This window comes from Neofelis nebulosa, chromosome 17, assembly GCF_028018385.1.
Source record: "Neofelis nebulosa isolate mNeoNeb1 chromosome 17, mNeoNeb1.pri, whole genome shotgun sequence".
In the NCBI taxonomy this organism is placed as follows: domain Eukaryota; kingdom Metazoa; phylum Chordata; class Mammalia; order Carnivora; family Felidae; genus Neofelis; species Neofelis nebulosa.
The window spans coordinates 48,282,440-48,297,588 of NC_080798.1; the positions used below are offsets into that span (position 1 = coordinate 48,282,440).

Sequence of the window (15,149 nt, forward strand, 5' to 3'; positions counted from 1 at the left end):
CCTTCATTGCTTTATGTTTTCTTCTAATTCTTGCCCACTGGACACATGATCTCACTTGGGATTGGAAGGCTGCATTTCTTTCAAACCACTCTCTTTCTTCCTGACTCTGTGTTGCGGAGCCCTGACTTGTTGCTGGTGGCCTTCTGAAGGCTTGTGTGATGTTCTTCTCCATTTTTTTGGTAGCTTTTGGGCCATACATATTTCCAGTTCTTCCTGCTATGGCATAGTGATGCCCCCCTCTCCTTTTAGAACAGAAAGGGTTGCCCCTCTCCAGCCATTGTGGGCAGTATTTTGTCCTGGGATGATTATGACCTGACATTATCATCTGACTTTGTATTTTCTCATCCTGGGCTTCAGCTGCTTTCTGACTTGTGGCACATTGGATTCTGGGGGTATTTCTGGGAGCCGTGGTAAATGGCACGAGGAATTGGGGGTGTGTATGCACAGACTCTGTCCAGTCTCCTTGGCGGAGGGGTGCTGGCAGGTGTTAACTCTCCAGAACTTTTGTAGCCTCCTCACCTTTTTGGGCCAATTTCTTTTGCCTGTGACTCTTCATCTCCTTACCCTTTAAGCCAGCTATGGTTTCAGCTGCTTAGTCTTCAATGAAATATCCTGTTTTCTGAAGAGTGTGACTGACTTCAGTGATTTTCCCGAAACCAGAGGCCAAGAAAAGTCACCTTGGAAAGGGAGTCATGGGCAGCAGCCCCCTTCCCAGGAGTCACAGAGGCCACCTTTGGAGTGAGACAAAGACTCTCACCTCTAGGCTGTGACTCCAGGAGGCAGCTGGCACCCCATCAGCTTTTCCTTTCTGTGGGCTGACAATAACCCCCCACCCCCAGGAGACACATGGCCCTGTCCCCAGCTGCCACAGCCAGGGTGGGCTGCTTGGGCTTTTGTGATTTAGAGCCTAGTTTTGTCATTGGGAAGAACTCTTCAGAATTTTACTTTGGGTTTTAAAACTACCATTCAGAAACCTTGCTTTTTCTTTAACCTTTAAGTTCTGTTTGCAGTTTCTGCTCTAACAAATTTTAGCTATCCCTTTTAAGGGGAATTGGTGAGATTCTGGGTCCTATTGGAGCCATTGGTGATGAGAGCCAATCCCCTCCTCATGGCAAGACAAACTGACGAGCCGCTGCCCCACTGACCAGAACTGGGTTCTGTCGGCCTGTCCTGCCCTGCCCTAGTGGTTGCCAGTTCGTTTCTCTCTCCGTGTCCCATGGGGGCGGGCGGGCTGGCTTCAGGGACTTGCAGCCTCTGCTTGGTTTAATGGTCTGCTGTCATTGTCTTGAAATTCTTCATAATTTTTGGAAGGAGGAGGCCGTGTGTTTTCATTTAGCGTTGGGAAGAGGCTGAGGTTGAGGAGAGTGAGTGCAGACAGAGGGAAGGAGCCATCTTAAAATCAGTGGGATGAATAGGATGAGATTAGGCATTTTGTATGGGACTCAAGGAGGCAAGAACAGCCAAGTGTTTATTTGCCATCTCATCAGACTGGGAGCCCCAGGCAGGCATGGATGGGTCTGCTTTGGTTCTTCACTCGATGACCCCAGTGTGGGTGCAGACTCACCGCCCGTACCGAATGCTCCAAAGAATAGTTGTGGGAACAACAGCAGACTTCATAACCAAGCTGCATGACAGCGGGATGTGCTTCTTTGGCAAGGGGCGAGTTTCCTCCCGGTCAGCACGCTGGTTAGGCAGAAACCAGCTCCTCACTTGGTGTTGATCACTGATATTTCTGTCCTTGGTTTCACATGATGGAGCATGCCCTCTTTGGTACATACATGTCTGTGGCCCTGAACTTGGGGATCATTCTTTGCCTCCCGAAGAACTTTGTTCTCTCAGCCTTTGGCCCTCCAGTCAGGATTCTTTGTGTCTCTGCTGGGTTCCTTTTTCCTAACCCCCACCACCTCCCCAAATGGGCACCATGGCACTCTAGCTTATGCATGTCAAAAATGCCCACTGAACAGGATGACATATGCTTCCTGCACCTTCCCTCCCGTAGCCAGCCCTCCCACCCTCATCCCTGCAACTGAACAAACCATTTGGTCAGTGTGGGTGGTCTGAACATAATAAAGATGGTTGCATTGCTCCTGAGTGATCTACCAACCTCCACTGGCCTTCCCTATCCTAGGCCACCCATGCTCCTTTGTTCCTTTACCACGCCTGGATTTGCTGGAGAAAATCCTCCAGGTGAGGCATCTCCAGGAAGGGAGATGGTGCCGGGAGCCTGTGAGAGGGTCTGTCTCTCTGTGGTGTCCACTCTGTCCTGGGCAGCTGCAGCTGGGTGGGAGAGCCCACAGGTGTTTTCCTTTGGGTGGGGGGTGTGGGAGCCCTCCTCAGTTCTTGGCAGATCATTATCTGTGGTCTGTGCAAGGTCCTTCTCTTGGTGTTTTAATTCCTTTGGGTGAAATTTCCCATGGTCATTCCTCCCTCTCCCAGGATGCTGTCCTTCTGGAATGCTCAATGGGTGTCTTTGGTCTTTTCTTTTTTTTGAATGCTCTAACAAAACATCATTGCTATCTTGTGTATAAGCTCTTTTAATTCACATAGATGGTATTGTTATGCCGTTTCTTATTCTTTTTTTTGTTTTTCATTCAACCCTATGTTCTAAGATGCGATCTTTCCCTCTCCATGCTTAAAACCTATTGGGATTACCCAGAGTTTTTGTTTATGTGGGTTAAAACTATAAATTCTTGCCACATTAGACATTGAGACAGACGTTTGTATTAAATATTTATCGATTCATTTCCAATAGCAATGGTGAACACATTGCAAATTAACATAAATAATATTTTAACATTATTATGAAAATAGTTTTGATCCTGCAGACTCCTAACATGTAGTAAAGTGTCAGTTTGTCCCAGAATGTGAAAAAGGGCACTATGGAGGATAAAGTTTGGAAAATGAATTTCATTTATATTATTTTAAAAATACCTGCATCGGAAAAGAAACTATGAAATATATTGTATTTTAGCAAAGTTTGCTCAGGTTTGATGGGCTTGCCTCCTTGATTTACTGATAATTGCCTGCAATATGGAGGGTTATTCTAGATAGCAGAGATTCTGTGTCTTACCAGGACACTTTTTGGTGCCTTATGTTGAATTTGTCATGTCCTAGAATAGGTGATTTTAAAACACAAAAAACAAAACTCATCACTTATGAACATGCTATATGTATACTTTCCTGTTTATTTTGCTTATTTATTTTACAATCCATATCTTGCACAGGCTTTTTTTTTTTTTAAAGAAAACTAAGATATTATTCACCTTTGAAAAGAGGGTTGGTTAGTGGTTTTTATTATTAAGCTGTGCAACCATCCCCACCATCTAATTCTGCCTAATTCCAGGTAGAATTCCTAATTCCTAATTGTTAAGGCCCTAAAGAATCCTCAATTCCTGATATAAGCAGTCACTCCCCCTTACCTCTCACCCCTGCCCCTCCCACCCCCCACCTAGGCCACCATTAATCTACCTCTGGTCTCAATGGATTTGCCTGTCATGAACATATAATATACATGGAGTCACACAATATGTGGCCTTTTTTGTCTGGCCTCTTTTACTTAATGTTTTCAAGGTTCATCCATATTGTAGCACATATCAGTACTTCATTGCATTTTATGGGCAATTAATATCCCATTGTATGGATATAACCGTATTTTGTTTATCCATCAGTTGATGGTCATTAGACTTGCTTCCACTCTTTGACTGTTATGAATAACGCTGCTGTGAACACTGCGTGCAAGTTTTTGTGTGGACACATGTCTTCTAATGCTCTTGGATCTGTTTACTTTTAAATGTTACCACTTAATTACATGTGTAACCAAAGGTTTTTTTTCTCAGGCACCTGTGATATAGGTTAATGAAGTGTCCAAATCTCTTCTGACAACTCTTTAGATTTTGCCTCACCAAATAATTTAATAAATATACGGGGGTGGGGGGAATGAAAGGGTACTTTCAGGATATCTTTCCAACCTACAGTGATGTTTGAGATGCCCCAGAGGAATCCCGGAGAATCACAAAAGATTTGTTTTTGCTCCTTATTAAAAGAGAGCTGCTGGAAATAATGAGGTTTGTGTGATGTGTTACTGTTGTAAGATTCGCACAAGAGGGGTTGTCTGATCAGAAGACCCGTTCCGCCTTCCTGAAGTGAAGCTTACATGGATGCGATGTTAATGTAAGTATTTTAGAAAATGTGTGTGTGTTTGTGTTTTGTGGGAAGTCCCTGGAGATTGGTCAGTGCCCTCACTGCCCATATGTTTTTTCCCTCAGGGGAAGCACCCATCTAAAGTCTCAGGAACGAGTTCTGTGCTGTACCCAGATAGAGATGTCTACTCTCCTCCATTCTGATGATATTGGTGAGAGTAAGAAAGTAGGCACAGCCGAGCCGTCTTTGCCACCTCACAGATGTTGTCGTTTGATGCTTCCCTGAAGGTTCTGCTCTAAGGGGCAGGCTGCAGTTTGTGTTTTCAGTGACAAAGGGCAGTCTACAGCCTCATGATAAATGACTGTACCAGGTACTCCAAACCTTCTAGCCTTTAAAGAATAGACCCTTGGGTGCAGGCTTCTGAGCTGATGACACTTGAGCAACTCTCAAGACTGTCCCAGTGGACCAAGTCAGGAATTCCAGGACTCTTTCCTTTCCAGAAGCTCTAAGACAGCTTCGTGAAAGCAGACTGCTAATCCAAGGTCCAGGGGAGCAAGAGTGAATTACATAGGACCGCACGGAATGATGAGGGAATTTTATTCTGGTTATTTATTTCTTTTCCTTTTCTTCTTTCTTTCTTTCCTCCTTCCTTCCTCCCTCCCTCTTTCTTTCTTTCTTTCTTTCTTTCTTTCTTTCTTTCTTTCTTTCTTTCTTTCTTTCTTTCTTTCTTTCTTTCTTTCTTTCCTTCCTTCCTTCCTTCCTTCCTTCCTTCCTTCCTTCCTTCCTTCCTTCCTTCCTTCCTTCTATGAAATTTATTGTCTAATTGGTTTCCATACAACACCCAGTGCTCATCCCAACAGGTGCCCTCCTCAATACCTGTCACCCCCCCTCCCCCCCTCCCACCCCCCATCAACCCTCAGTTTGTTCTCTGTTTTTAAGAGTCTCTTATGTTTTGGCTCCCTCCCTCTCTAATCTCTTTTTTTCTTTTCCTTCCCCTCCCCCATGGTCTTCTGTTAAGTTTCTCAGGATCCACATAAGAGTGAAATCATATGGTATCTGTCTTTCCCTGTATGGCTTATTTCACTTAGCATCACACTCTCCAGTTCCATCCACGTTGCTACAAAAGGCCATGTTTCATTCTTTCTCATTGCCATGTAGTACTCCATTGTGTATATAAATCTTATTGTGGTTATTTAAATGATTGGTACTATTTTATTGCTCTATTTTCTGGTTCTCTGAGGAAGCCTTTTCTCTTCCTCGGCTCCCTGTAACCCCCACAATTTAGTAGACTCTGCTTTTGTAAACAGAAATAAGGCTTTTAAAAATGGTACTCGGTTTTCACTGGTGTGTAATGGTTTTCATTTGCATTTCCCTGAGGGCCGGCCATGTCCCTCTTTTACTTATTTTTTTATGGCTATTATAAACATTTATTGAAAGTTTGATCTTCTGGCATGAGCTTCCATCCAGGTGCCTTTTAACTGGATTGCTGCTCTCATAAATGCCCTCTAAATCTTCAGGTTGGATATCAGTCTTCTGTGTGTGTGTATATTGGCCACTCATGTGCACTCCTTAGCGTCTTCCCTGCCTCTGCCAGGGGATCCATGTGTCTGTTGGGTCAGCTCCTCCGCCAGGGCAGACAGATCTGTTCCCTTGAGGGGTCAGCCACATTTGGAGGACTCACATCTCTGAAGGAGGAGGCAGTGCACCTTCCCAAATTTGGAACCAATTGAGTCCCTGTGAATCCTGGGGCAGCCACAGAACTCCCAGCTGGAGGCAGAGCAAGCTTCTTGCCCTTCAGCCCTAGCCACCACAGTAGATAGGATCCCATAGCTGCCATGTAGAGATATTATGGCACCAGGCACTGTGCCTGGTGTGTGTGTGCAACTAGGATTATCCAGGAAGATCCATTCTTGCCCACAGTTCATCATGTGATGGGAACACAGATACTAATGAGGAGGTGGACTGTGCCTTTGCCCGTGTAATCATTGCTGCAACCAGTTACCACGAACTTGGTGCCTTAAAACGACACATGTTATCTTATGGCTCTGGAGGTCAAAAATCTGAAATGGGCTAAAATCAAAGTATCATGGACTTCTGCAGGCTCCAAGGGAGAATCTGTTTTCCTGCTTTTCCTAGTTTCTAGATGCCTCCTGCTTCTACCTTGAAAGCCAGCAATGGCTGGCTGAGTCTTTATCATATTGCATTACTCTGACTTCTGCCTCCCTCTTTCGCATCTAAGGACCCTTGTGATTACTTCGGGCCTACTGGGGTAATGTCCCTAAAGTGAGCTGATTAGCAACCCTAATTCTTTCAACCACCTCAATTCCCCTTTGTCAAGTAAGATAATGTATTGACTACGTCCGGACATCTTTGGGGGAGCCATAATTCTGGGGAGTTGAGGGGTCCTAGGTGGGGAAGCTGGAAGGAATGGTGCCCCTAGGTGTGTGGTTTGAGCAGGCCTGGGCAGGACCCATGCAGGATGAGCTTGCCCGCCCTCAGGGGCTCCCGCTCTGGCCGGGGGAACAGCCGGAACACATACCAGGTCAGGTGCTCCTGGTGCCCTGGGGAAAAGATACTGCCAGGGAGGAGCTATGGAGTGCTGGGGTGCCGTGGGGTACAGGTTAATCAGAGTAGGCCTCTCTGAGGAGGTGACATTTGATGGAGACTAGAAGGAGAAGAGGAAGGGAGGAGTCACAGAGCAGCCTGGGGAAGCGAGGCATCAGGGCCCCTCTGGAGCTGGTCCTGTCTGGCCCTTGAGCTTTATTTCTCACTTTGCTCTCTGTGCTTCAGCTCTCTGTGCTTCCCCCAGATGAGCCTGGCTACCTTGGGCTTTGGTACCATCCTTTATGCTTTTTTGATTTTGTTTTTTTTCCCTGGTAGGAATTCTCACCTGGGAATTCCCGCCCTCCCTGCACCCCCCCCCCCCCCCCCCCCCGCCAATCTAAGCTAAGGGCCTCTTTGGTTGCCTTCCCCGAATCCACTGCCTACCACGCTGAGTTGGCAGCTTCCTCACCTCACAGGCCCAGGCATCTTTAAGCTCTCACCAGGGCAGCCAGGGACTGTCCTCCTCACTACTGTGTCTCCAGCATCCAGCATCCATATCACGATAGTTATTGAACACCCAGCAGTGTGAACGTGCCGTCTGTTTTCTGTTGGTATCTCACCGCCTGTCCCAGATCTTAATTCCTCCGCATCCTTCCCCCAACCTGTTCCTCTTCCACCTGGGTTCCTGGCATCTGTCAGCAATGCATCCAGTTACTCAAGCCAGCAGCCTCGGAGTCATTCCTGACTTGTCTCTCTCTTGCAGTACTTACCCAGCCCTCAGCAAGCCCCTTTGCTTTAGACTCAGAGGCAGGTTGGGATCTGATACTTAATTCCACACCCACGCCCACTTCGTCCAAGTCATCAGCATTTCTCAGCCGCACTACTGAATCCTCCTAAATGGTGCCTCTGCTTTTCCTCTTGCCTCCTATAGTTTAGTGTTCATAGAGGAGCCAGACTGACCTTTAAAATAAATTATGGAACTTCTCTGATGTAGCCCCCGATGGCTTCTCTTCCCATGATGAGATCAAGTCCTTTTTATCATGGTTTCCTGACATAGCACCTGACCTGGTCTCGCCTTTCCCCACCTCATCTGTTCACCCATGACCTTCATTCTGCTCTGGCCTCAGGGAACTTCTTTCTAAGTGTGCGAGGAACTCTTCTACCTCAGGGCCTTTGCATTTGCTGTTTCCTCAGTCTGGACTCTCTTAAGATGGCAGCAAGTTTCACTTCCTTACTTCAGTCTCTGCTTGAATACCACCTTTTCAGAGAACTTAAAATGGCACTTCCGCCTTTTCTGTCCCTTTTCCTTGTTGAACTTTTTCTTGAGAGTACTTATCCATACTTTACATTTTGATACCTTTATGTTTATTGTGTTTCACCTGAGAGGATAAGCTCCCATGGAAGTACTTAGTAAATACTTGTTATTGAAAGAAGAAAATGGAGCAAATAAATGCAAGGTGCCCATGTGAGTGGCACCCAAGCTAAACACTGGGAAGCCAGGGAGGGATTCCCAGGGGAAGGGACAGTTACTCCGTTACTGCTGCCAATCAGGTTTGTGGGCCATACAGTCAAGGTGGCTGTGGGATCACATGTTCCCTGAGCTGTCAGAGAGCCACAGCCTCTCAGTGCCACCAGACCTATCTCCCGCATCTTGTCTTCTTGTTGTCTCCCCATGCAAGTGTGGTGGAAAGTAGCTGTCAGGAAAATGTTATTAGCACTTTCCTGGAGAGGAGAACTGCAGTGGTCCAAACCCTAAAAGCTTCTTCCCAGTGACCTGGCATCTTGTGGGTTTGACCAGCCTGCTCTGGGAACCACCTCCTGTTGGCCCTTCCAACTCACTGAGTTCGGGTTGTGAGTCCTGCCCTCTGCCTCCAGACTTGCTGGGTGGACTTGGTGCCCCTGGGCATTTTCCTTCTCTTAGTAGACGTTTCTGCTGACCTTGTATTAGGAGCCAGGGAGTTGATGGAGTTGGCTGGAGAAACACGGGTCAAGGGAAATGCAGGCCTGGGGTGCGCCTGGGAGAACAGGGGAATGCAGGCGCTCCCTCCAAAATGTGGTTACGTGGGTTTGTTCCAAAGGGAACTGTGTGTGATGACAGAATGCGCCCCGGAGACAAATGCCTTCAAGGTTGAAGTCTGTGTATGTATCAGCCTCTTGCAGGCCTGGGAAGCCCCTATCTGGAATGGGAAATTCACTCAGCCAGTGGGGGGCTGGGCTGGGGGTCTTCCTCCCAGGGAGGAGTTCTGTTGGGAGCACGCTGGCTCCTGATGCATCTGCCAGTCAGGCAGCCATGGGTCTGGAGCTGATGGGAGAGAAAGAAGCTGTGGAGGGAAATCGCGATGCCACCCCACACTCCCTGTTGGGGATTACTCAGTGCAGACTCCCAACACAGAAGAGTCAGGACCTCATTCACGATGGCACCCACTGTCATGGCCTCGGCCTCCTTCACCTCCTTCCCTCTGTCCTTGATCAACGGGTATCTGTGTTCAGAATCAACTAACCAGCCTGGTTAGGTCTCCTGGAGAGCGTGAGCTTCCCCTTCGGCTGAGCAGAAAGCGGGCCTGGGAGAGGGGACTCCAGCAAACCCCATCTAAGAGCTGCAAGCTCGGGTCCCAAACCATGACAGCTGCTCCTCCCCCTCTTGCCTGGGATGCTCGGAGGGAAAGCACAGGCAAGTGGAGCAGCTGTGAGACTGCATCCTCTGGGGATGCACCTGGTGGGCAGGAAGTGCCTTTGTCTGATGCCTAGGGAGGGCAGGGAAATCGGAATCCACAAGTGTAGCAGGGCCTCATGGGAGCTGCTAGCTGGCCCACCTGCCCTGCACTCTCTTTGTTTCTGTTTTGTATTCTATTCCTTCTTTCCTGTGTTTTTCTCTGCACGTGTTCTCCACTGCTCTCTGGCCGACTCCCTGTCCTAGTCGCTGGGTTCTACTCTCTCCAGCATTAGTTCGGGCTTGGTTTGGGATTGCCACCTCTTGCCTCCAAAGCTGTATCATCACCTAGCTTCAATGCCACACACTCTGATGGCCCTGGATGTCCACCTCGGGTCCCAGGAGACACTAACTGGCCCAGTCAGCTGAGGGCAGGTGGACGGAGGTCAGGTGACCTCCTGGGCTGTGTCATGCAGGTGGGGAACAGGATGGGCTCCCTCAGGGGAGGGTGTGGCTGCGAAAGAAATGAGGCTTCTTTATGATCCCCGTATAGCCCTCCCTGCCCCCACCTCGGTGGTATACTGCCTCAGTCAAGTTGGTGACCAAGTGCCTAGCCACGTTGGTATACAACGTGGGAGTTGTATCACCCTGAACAAGTTAATGTCTCAGCTCCAGGTTCTACTTCTGAAAATGGGATCCATCCCATAGGATTGCTGCGGCATTAAATGAAGTAATGTCCAAATGCATCCTGTAGACAGTGAATGACAACCTTTGAAAAAATTAGTTGTCTATTTTAGGATCTTAGCTCTGTAGATCCATGTGAGGCATCAGATGAGTTGTGGGGTAAATTATACTTTGAGGAGGAGTGGTTAAATGTGGGGGGTCCAGAACTCCTGGTTGGAGGTACCCCTGCTGGGGGTGGGGGGCTACCTGGTCCCACTGTTGCCACACCCAGTTGGTGCCCCTACTAGAAGGAATGTGGATCCAATCTGTGGGATCCATCTCTAGGCTCTGCCCTGCACTGGCTCCCTCTTGGTCAGTAAGCGCTGCTAACTGTAGACAGAAGTCAACCACTTGACCAGAACTGGGTGAGCTTCCACACAGAACGCTTCCCTTTATTGTCTGTAAACTCTTCTTTGGTAAACAAGGAGACAAGGAACCCACAGAGAAAAGGAGCACGCTGAGTTAAGAGGACAAAGGGCCGGCACCCTCCACGAACAGGGACTTCGAGAAGACAGCTATGCCATTAGCAAGGTGGTGGATGGAACTTGGGAATTTGGGTGGGTGGTGGCATGGGAAGGAGGGGAGCAGAGCGGGAGGGAAGGGTCCACTCCGTGGGACACAGAAGCCTAAATCGTACAGCGGAGGAGCTCATGCATCGCAGCGGAGAGGGGCAGGGAAGCTCCGCCCATGCCCCGCCCACCTCCCCATGCGGTTGGTGCCCTACTGCAGGCTGAGCAGTTTGCCGGGTCAGGTCAGGGGGAGGGTGGAAGGGGCTCCGGAAGGCCCGTCAGCAACCCTCCCTCTGTCTCTCCTTTTCTGCTCAGCGGGCTGGTGTGTGCAGGTTGCAGGGGCGGAGGAGGGGCGCTCACGATCTCTGGGTCCGGGTAGAAGTGGCAGGGCAGCCGGGGCAGGGTTTGGGGACGGTGGAGAAGCAGCCCCTGGCCCCCCTTTACATGGGGGGCTCGCTGCAGAGGACAATCTCCAGGTCCTTGCGGTAGAGCTTCCCCGCCTCAGCCAAGGACATGACGCTCTTTCTGTAGTTGGTGAGCTGTTGGATATTCATTTCCTAGGAGACAGAAGGAATGAGTAAGAGACCCTCACTGGACGGCCCCACCAGAACGTCTCACCTACTCATTAGCAAACACTTGGGCCACAGCCTTTCTCTTCAGCAAAGCATGGGCTTTGGAGTCAGAAAGCTCTGGTTCAACTCTCACTTGCTGCATTGCTTTGGGGAGAGTATTGAACCTTTCTGAGTCTCAGCTCAGCTGCCTCATCTGTAAGATGGGTACACGAACCACAGTGTCTGCCTCATTGAGGTGTTAGGATGGTTAGCGGAGGGAATGGGCGTGAACACATAGCACAGCATCTGACATAGAGCATGCGCCCCCAAATCGGTAGCTATTGTGATGGCAGCCATTATCTCTGCGTAGTTTGTATCCGGTCCTTTACTTCACTAGGCCTCCAGTCCCTCCGTCTGGGTCCTTGCATGTGAGGAAGAGAATGCTGGGAAAGTGCTCTGGTCTTGTCTGCAGGCCCCATGGACCATCCTTTCCTAAACCTCACCCATTTAAACAAGGAATTCTAACTCCTGCCTCCTCCAGCAGCAAAGCTCACCTCCTACTTCTTGTTCACTGGCTTCTGTGACCTTCAGGGCCCACTAAGACAGGTGACCCACGGACATATGTCCATTGTCTCAGGTAAAATAGAGGCCAACATTAAACAGAACATTAATACCTGATATGCCTTGTGTTGAATACCTACTTTACAGTAATTGATTTGAACACAAATAACCATTAGGTCTGAAATATAGCAAGGTCATCCATGGCTTATACTATCTTTTTCTTTTCCTCTCTCCCTGGCTTAGACACACCCCCCCTCCTCCTCCTCCCCCCCCCCCACCTTTTTTAAATCTTGAAAATGTTGGCAGATTTTCTTTCTTTTCTTTTCTTTTTTTTTTTTTTAATACCTCCCCTTTCAGGCTGACGGTCTTTATCCCTGTTCAACTAATGAGAAACCTGAGTATAAAGACTAAGGTATTTGCTAAAGGGCTGGACCAACTCTACAGCCATAAATATCCTCAGTCTCCTGGGTTCCAAGATCTATCTAATATTTACCTGGCTCACCTGTCCTCAGTCACCTCTTTTTTTGGTGCTCGAAGGTCAGTCTTTTGTCATTTGGTTTTCAGGACATCCCCTTATGTGACCGGTTCTTGGTTTTGTGCCCCTACCCACCCCAAGCGCCCTTGGCGAGCGTCTCTAGCTTTGGGAAGCATCTTCCCTCAAGTTGTGAAGTCCGTGGAAATATTACCTAGTTCATAATACTATCTACCATTCAAATTAGGAGCCAAGGAAGGAACCCCACATATCAACCTGGAGCTTGAGACCCCTCCTCCCCTCCCCCTGCCCCACCGCCAATTCAATGTGGCATCAAGAATCTTAGCAGCGTGAAGGGACGGGCTGTACGGTTTCCAGGTCTAGAAGTTCTGCTTGGAGCCGAGGACGGCTTTCGCGAGCTGCAGTTGTCTCAGGAGTGGTGAGAAATACTGAGGTTGGGTCTCACCAGCCTGTTCCTCAGGAACATCAAACACGCATCTGCTCAGAAACCGTATCTCAGTCCTGCACCATCAAAAGGGAATGTGGGTCTGCCAGGTGGGTTCACAAGAACGGCCTCTCCCTTCCCAGCTCAGGTGCTGCTGTTTACGGTCCTGGGGTTCTATGGACTCATCCTGTCCAGCCCTGGGGGCCACGTCTTGAGCTTTGTACAGGTAGCAGGCTCCCAGGTAAACAACTGTATTAATATCTTTGTTCCCTAACCTTCAGGGGTGCTTCCTAAACCCAACCCCTGACTCTGTTTTTGTTTCCCCACCTCAAGTGAACCTGTGCAGCCATCTGAGCTGTATTTTGTGGTAATTAAGAAAGAGCCTACTTAGGTCACTTTCAAGATTTAATGCTTGGCCTCAGAGCTGATCACCCTCAGGTGTCCAGCAGGGCCATATGGAGAATAATTATGCCTCATTAATACAATTACAGTTAAAGATATTTCCCATTAGGATGCCCAACATTCCTTGGACACATAAGGGTGCATAAATAATTTTCTTCTAGAATTTGATGCCAGGAAAAAGTCTGCCGAGTTCAAACACCTGGTGAATATGTCCTTCTTCCTAAGTAGTATTTGTTTATAATTTATTTTCTGCCTCTTTCAAAAAGCACTTGAAGATAACAAAAACAAAATAAATATAGGGTGAAAGGAATGAAGAATGATATTCAGGACAAAGATGAAGAAGTCAGAAAGCAATTGGAAGGGGAGACAGACTCAGAGGCTGCGGTGAATTTTTTTCCCCCTGAAATCGAGCAGTAAATTTAGTTCTTGCCTGGCAGCAGAGGCAGTTAGACACCACAAGAAATTATAGAGTGCTCATCTAATTAAAGAAAACCGCAAAACTATTTGCTCAGAGAAAGGCATTTTCCTGGAGGTGAAGGAAAATGGCTACAAAAAGAGCTGCTGGATCCTGGTCCACCTGCCGCCCCGCCCCCTCCCTGCTCCCCAGGCACCTGGATGAGCCCGTGGAGGGCCACATGGGGTCTGTCCCTGGAAGCAAAGTAATAGTTCTCCACTTTTTCTCTGAGCAACAAATGCTTCTGTGGCTCCTATGAGCCTCTTGCTCAGCCCCAGACTCTGCAGTTAATTGATTTGGAATATCTTCACCTCCCACTGGACCCTTCTATCTCAAATCTCTCCTTGTGCAAAAAGACTTTTCTGATGGCAATTTGGCTGACACTCCATGAGCTGTGCTAGTCAGGCTGCCAGTGCCCCATCATAGCATCATTCAAAACTGCCAACAGGTGGAAACAACCCAAGTGGCTGTTGATGCATGAGCAGAAAAAAAGATGGTATAGACACGCAAGGGAGTATTACTCAGCCTTAAAAAGGAAGGAAATTCCAACACATGCTACAACATGGATGAACCTGGAGGACATTATGCTAAGTGAGGTAAGCCGATCATAGACAAATACTGCATGAGTCCATTTCTAGAAGGCACCAAAAGAAGTAAAATTCGAGACAAAGTGGAATGGTGGGTGCCAGCGGGCAGTGGGGAGCAGGGACTGGGAGGGGAGGGAGGAGCAGACAGCAGTTGTTTAATGAGGATGGAGTTTCAGTTTTCCAAGATGCCGAGAGCTCTGGGGGATGCCTGGGTAGCTCAGTCAGTTAAGTGTCCAACTTCAGCTCAGGTCATGATCTCACAACTCTTGAGTTTGAGCCCCACGTCAGGCTCTGTGCTGACAGCTCAGAGCCTGGAGCCTGCTTCGGATTCTGTGTCTCCCCTCTCTCTGCCCCTCCCCCGCTCATGCTCTGTCTCTCTATCTCTGTCAAAAATAAATAAACATTAAAAAAAACTTTTAAAAAAGATGCAGAGAGCCCTGGGCATGGTGGTAGTGATGGTTGCCCAACAGTGTGGATTATTTAATACTGTTAAATGGTTATGATGGTAAACTTTGTGTTAAGTCTATTTTACTACATTAAAAAAAAACATAAACCAACCAGCCAATCATCCAACCAGAAAAACAAAACAACAACCCCAAAACTGCCATTGCTTAGTTATGGGTGATCAGAAGAGCAAAATGCACCCCACATTCCTTTTCCACCCTCCCTGAGAAGCCTCTCTCCTGCCCCAGAACCACCTTCCTAGGCCTCCAGACTCCGTTGTTTACCTTCTTGTTTTTCTCATACAGGTCCTTCAGCAGGGCATCCAGCTCATTCTCATCAATGTAGCCACTCCCGTCCTGGTGATAGGGAGCAGAGGAGAGGCAGCACAGAGCTCTAGAACTCAGGCCCCGCCACCCCTGACCTTGCCTCCCCATTCCCCCAACTCTTCCCGGGAGCCTGCAGAGTCTAACCTTCCCTTTACTCTGTGCAGAAGGTGTTCACACTGTGCGGTGCCAGGATGACACCTAACTGCTGACTTTACCAGTCAAGGCAGGAACAGGACATTTTGGGGCAAATTTGCATTCTGGTGTTTTTCATTTACATTAAAAATATAAATGAGGTTCAAGAAGCATTTAGCTAACTCCCTGCGATGTCAGGATGAATACAG

General features: G+C 48.2%; 1 protein-coding gene and 1 long non-coding RNA gene across 4 annotated transcripts in view; one reads left to right on the top strand and one right to left on the bottom strand.

Annotated features, from left to right (window-relative positions):
• The first annotated feature begins 1,170 nt into the window (after positions 1-1,170).
• LOC131498916 (uncharacterized) lies at positions 1,171-15,110 on the top strand. 3 transcript variants are annotated; one of them, XR_009255633.1, is made up of 6 exons: positions 1,171-4,170; positions 4,266-4,351; positions 10,483-10,588; positions 11,515-11,723; positions 13,900-14,047; positions 14,788-15,110. It is a non-coding gene; the product is annotated as an uncharacterized LOC131498916 (long non-coding RNA). The 3 variants fall into 3 exon arrangements; XR_009255635.1 differs by lacking the exon at positions 4,266-4,351 and having other exon boundaries at positions 1,172-4,170; XR_009255634.1 differs by lacking the exons at positions 1,171-4,170; positions 4,266-4,351 and adding an exon at positions 4,358-4,510.
• CALB2 (calbindin 2) overlaps positions 10,424-15,149 on the bottom strand; it is a 29,135-nt gene continuing 24,409 nt past the window's right edge. The window contains exons 10-11 of the mRNA XM_058706442.1: positions 14,767-14,838; positions 10,424-11,123 (exon numbers count right to left, since the gene is read on the bottom strand). Coding sequence (XP_058562425.1) covers positions 11,007-11,123; positions 14,767-14,838 — 189 coding nt within the window. The 3' untranslated portion in view covers positions 10,424-11,006. The remainder of the gene's footprint in view (positions 11,124-14,766; positions 14,839-15,149) is intronic.